The 5,192-nt window shown below is 32.0% G+C and overlaps 1 protein-coding gene across 1 annotated transcript; it reads left to right on the top strand.

Annotated features, from left to right (window-relative positions):
- Positions 1–1,756: 1,756 nt before the first annotated feature.
- LOC111383364 (RING-H2 finger protein ATL73-like) lies at positions 1,757–4,319 on the top strand. Its single transcript, XM_023007475.1, has 3 exons — positions 1,757–1,786; positions 2,638–2,712; positions 3,987–4,319. The coding sequence occupies exons 1-3, from the start codon at positions 1,757–1,759 to the stop codon at positions 4,317–4,319; spliced, it is 438 nt and encodes a 145-aa protein (XP_022863243.1).
- The last annotated feature ends 873 nt before the right edge of the window (positions 4,320–5,192 follow it).

Genomic DNA, 5,192 nt, shown 5'->3' with positions numbered 1-5,192 from the left:
CAATCTTGTGGTGTCGTGGCATAAAAAATGGGGATATGAACAGTCATACTTTGATGATGAAGATTTTTGCAGTTGGTAATATAAAAAAATATCGGTAAATCTCTTGATCTTATTCATTGTCTATTTATTGTATATGATTCCATATTCAACATCACGTTCTACATCGCCATATTTCATATCATGTGTAATATATGCAATTAGGATTTTATCTTGTTCATTAATACTTGCTCTCATAAAATAAATATGCAGTATTACATTTTACACATCATGATTTTGGGGGGTAGGTTACCAATATTGATTGCATATAACTATTGAATATAAAATCCTGTATAAGATATCAAAATGAACAAGATGTGCATCATATAATGGGTAATATAACTATTTCGGTAAAAAAGTTCATGGGTAATATAACTATTTTTAAAGGTAATGTTATTATCATATGCATCTTCACTTTTGGAGAAATATATTTGAAAGAGAACTTATGCTGTATTTAATGATTATGATTTTATTCACAAGAAGGTTAATCTTTTTTATTCCTCTATCTGATTTGGTACATGTCTTTCATAGAAAATTTTCTTTCTTATGGAATTTAATTGAAGAACATCATGATCGAGCTGATATATTTTTTTCATTTCAGTGTTTTACATTTAATCATGAAATATTATTAACTATATTCTGCAATATACACACTAATTATTGGTCCTAAATTTCACCCCTCTTTCATTTGAAAAATAGCATGTCTTGAAGATGGTTTTGATCGAGTTTAGATTCTATTTCATAGAATTCTTCAAATACTCCTTTGCACTCTATAGTTTAATTCAACGCTCTTAGTGATTAACAGTTTTGTTATATATGAATTCCTTTTTAATCATTAAAAAGTTAATAATTAATATGGGATCTTCTTTAAATAATAACAAATGGCTGATGTTGTTTATTTCTCCTTTAGAAAATTGAAAATTTTGAGAAAGCTGCTCAAAATGTTGGAAGAGGAATTCTTAGTGGACAGGAAAGTGTTAATAAGATCAGTTATGTTGAGATCTTTATCTCATTCTCATACACTTTATGATTTCTTTGTATTCTACCGTGTTGACCATATGAATGTCAACTAGAACGTATTTCGACGTTCTTTTGAACAATCAAAATTGCAGTTTGCTTGATAATTTTACCTATGCTTCCAAAAGGTTATCAGGAGTTCTACTGATTTTGCTCACCCTTGGCCCTCCATCTCTGTATTCGACGATCTTCTGTCCATCTTTCAACACTTACAGGTGCCAATTTTGTTGTAATGTGTTTTCATATTTGTTTTCACGATGAACACGATTACATTTACATTTACTTTCATCAGAAAGTAAATGTAAATTTACACGTGTAAATTTACATTTACTTTCTGATGAAAGTAAATGTAAATGTAAATTTACACGTGTAAATTTACATCGTGTTCATCACGATTTAAAATTAGTGTATGATTTGAACTGAATTTATAAATTATTTTCTACCTAAACGGGGCTTTTTGAAAAAAAAAATCCAAGATGACGCGATTCATTAGTCACAAAATTAAAAGATAATACAATAAAATAAACAAAAACAAAAAAAACTTTATTGATGTGTCTTCATTCATAACTACACTTCGTACGGTGAAAGCATCTTTCACTCTTAGTAACTTTCAGAAAATAAACATTGTGTTCATTTTCTAGGATCAAAATCGAAAGAAAAAGTTCAAGATTTTTAATATAAGAAAAACAAGAATCTTGGTTCAATGACAGTACCCCGGCGGCACAATGGGCAGGTTTGACTGATATCCAACCATGTTTTGATGCATTCGAAGTGAAATCCGTGGTTGCATCCCGGAAGACACCGGAACAATTCTTGGTCTTTGAATTCAGATAGATAGATAGAGCATTCATGATCTTCACCTTCTTGTTCGATGTAAATATCGACGACTATTTCATCCGTCCTCCCTTTTGTCATTTGGGATCGAGTTGAAGTTGGTGATGATGGTGGCGGCGGCGGCGGTTGACGATTTACGACTGGCAGCTCATTTTGTTCCGATTCTGCATATCTATTCTCCCTCTTTTTCAATAGATATTGAATCAATAAAAATATCACAGTCGAGGTGAAAACAAATGGTAAAAGGTACAAAATATCAGGCATCTTCAAGGAAGATGATGAAGAAGGGAGACAGAGAGATCAGAGCAGATAGAAAATTGCAATGAACAGTGGTATTTATATACTAGTTTGTGCAAGTCTATACAATGAAATAAATAGTAATACTTGTTTTCAATCAACGTAAGGATTTTTAGGGAAAATGTCACCACACACTACACATGTAAAAGGTAAGATATTTTTATTAATTATCTTCTGTAATATTAGTTATCGCAATTTTGCGGAGGAAGCCAAAAGGAAATTTTCACAAGAGGGAATAGATTTATATTATACTGTGAATGATAAATTATCATGACATGAGAATGTTAGATTTCTTCAAATACTCCTTTGCACTCTATAGTTTAATTCAACGGTCTTAGTGATTAACGGTTTCGTTATATATGAATTCCTTTTTAATCATTAAAAAGTTAATAATTAATATGGGATCTTCTTTAAATACTAACAAATGGCTGATGTTGTTTATATCTCCTTTAGAAAATTGAAAGTTTTGAGAAAGCTGCTCAAAAGGTTGGAAGAGGAATTCTTAGTGGACAGGAAAGTGCTAATAAGGTCAGTTATGTTGAGATCCTTATCTCATTCTCATACACTTCATGATTTCTTTGTATTCTACCGTGTTGACCATATGAATGTCAACTAGAACGTATTCCGGAGTTCTTTTGAACAATCAAATTTGCAGTTTGCTTGATAATTTTACCTATGCTTCCAAAAGGTTATTAGGAGTTCTACTCATTTTGTTCACGCTTGGCCCTCCATCTCTATATTCAACGATCTTCTCTCCATCTTTTGACACTTACAGGTGCCAATTTTGTTGTAATGTGTTTTCATATTTGTTTTTGCGATGAACACGATTACATTTACATTTACATCGTGTTCATCGTGAAAGTAAATGTAAATGTAATCGTGTTCATCGTGAAAACAAATATGAAAACACATTACAACAAAATTGACACCTGTAAGTGTCAAAAGATTGACTGAAGATCGTTGAATACAGAGATGGAGGGCCAAGCGTGAGCAAAATCAGTAGAATTCCTGATAACCTTTTGGAAGCATAGGTAAAATTATCGAGCAAACTGCAATTTTGATTGTTCAAAAGAATGCCAGAATACATTCTAGATGACATTCATATGGTCAACACGATAGAATACAAAGAAATCATAAATTGTATGAGAATGAGATAAGGATCTCAACATAACTGACCTTATTAGCACTTTCCTGTCCACTAAGAATTCCTTTTCCAACCTTTTGAGCTGCTTTCTCAAAATTTTCAATTTTCTAAAGGAGAAATAAACAACATCAGCCATTTGTTAGTATTTAAAGAAGATCCCACATTAATTATTAACTTTTTAATGATTAAAAAGGAATTTATATATAACGAAACCATTAATCACTAAGAGCGTTGAATTAAACTATAGAGTGCAAAGGAGTATTTGAAGAAATCTAACATTCTCATGTCATGATAATTTATCATTCACATTATAATATAAATCTATTCCCCCTTGTGAAAATTTCCTTTTGGCTTCCTCCACAAAATTGCGATAATACAGAAGATAATTAATAAAAATATCTTACCTTTTACAGGTCTACTGTGCGGCGAGATTTTTCCTAAAAATCCTTACGTTGATTGAAAACGAGTATTACTATTTATTTCCTTGTAGAGACTCGCACAAACTAGTATATAAATACCACTGTGCATTGCAATTTTTTGTCTGCTCTAATCTTTCTGTCTCCCTTCTTCATCGTCTTCCTTAAAGATGCCTGATATTTTGTACCTTTTACCATTTGTTTTCACCTCGACTGTGATATTTTTGTTGATTCAATATCAGCTGAAAAAGAGGGGGAATAGATATGCAGAATCGGAACAAAATGAGCTGCCAGTCGTAAATGGTCAACCGCCGTTGCCGCCACCATCATCACCAACTTCAACTCGATCCCGGATGACAAAAGGGAGGATGGATGAAATAGTCGTCGATATTTACATCGAACAAGAAGGTAGAGATCATGAATGCTCTATCTGTCTATCTGAATTCAAAGACCAAGAATTGTTCAGGTGTCTTCCGGCATGCAACCACGGATTTCACTTCGAATGCATCAAAACATGGTTGGATATTAGTCAAACCTGCCCATTGTGCCGCCGGAGTACTGTCATTGAACCATGATTCTTGTTTTTCTTATATTACAAATCTTGAACTTTTTCTTTCGATTTTGATCCCAGAAAACGAACACAATGTTTAGTTTCTGAAAGTTACTGAGAGTGAGAGATGCTTTCACCGTACGAAGTGCAGTTATGAGTGAAGACACATCATGGGAAAAAAGACTTTATTCTTTGTGTTTAATAAACATACCAATATGGCAATGTATTGTAACTAATATTTTCAGTTGGCTCTATCTTATCAAGAAATTCATCTATGTGAACACAAACTCACTATAACTTTAGTAACATAACAAATTTCACTTCGTTTTTTCAATGGAGATTTTTCATTGATGTTACACTAAAACAGAAGCAAGAAACAATGAAAGGAGAGTGAACCGATTACTTTGATTTTAAATTAGATAGGTATCTAGAATTGTTGATGTCTCTACTTAATTCCTCAAAAAATGCAAGAATTATAGTTAACTACGTTCTAGGACACATCAGTAGGAAAAGTTTATCCAAGACCTACATCTCTATTCTTCAATTTCATTTCAATTTTAATAGCATTCCATTCATGATTTCAATCGCCTACAACTCAATAATGAGAAAATATCAAATATTTTGGGCCAATTCCTTCGTCAAAAGCTTTTCTCCTAGCTTCCAAAACCGAGTGTAACTCATAATTTCATATTTGAATACATGCCCCAGTTTATTTTTACCCCTTAATGCATTTCTGTGAATGTTAAAGGTTCATGTGTCAGAAGTATGGTAAGAATTTAAAATAAAAAGGGAAAAATAAATAAATTATCAATAGTAAAAAGCTTTAAACGATTCCATAACAATGATTCAATTTTCACATTCCAAATAAACAGTAGAGATTAAAGATGAAAATAACAAA

The sequence above is a fragment of the Olea europaea genome, unplaced genomic scaffold (genome assembly GCF_002742605.1).
Source record: "Olea europaea var. sylvestris unplaced genomic scaffold, O_europaea_v1 scaffold2667, whole genome shotgun sequence".
Lineage (NCBI taxonomy): Eukaryota > Viridiplantae > Streptophyta > Magnoliopsida > Lamiales > Oleaceae > Olea > Olea europaea.
This window is presented reverse-complemented; position numbering and strand designations above follow the sequence as displayed.

What these genes read in the sequence shown, in the direction of transcription:
- LOC111383364 (XM_023007475.1), top strand. Translation starts at nt 1,757, where the DNA reads ATGACAGTACCCCGGCGGCACAATGGGCAG. An exon ending in CCCGGCGGCACAATGGGCAG is followed by an intron (nt 1,787 to 2,637) that starts GTTTGACTGATA and finishes TATCTCCTTTAG; the next exon opens with AAAATTGAAAGTTTTGAGAA. An exon ending in GACAGGAAAGTGCTAATAAG is followed by an intron (nt 2,713 to 3,986) that starts GTCAGTTATGTT and finishes ATTCAATATCAG; the next exon opens with CTGAAAAAGAGGGGGAATAG.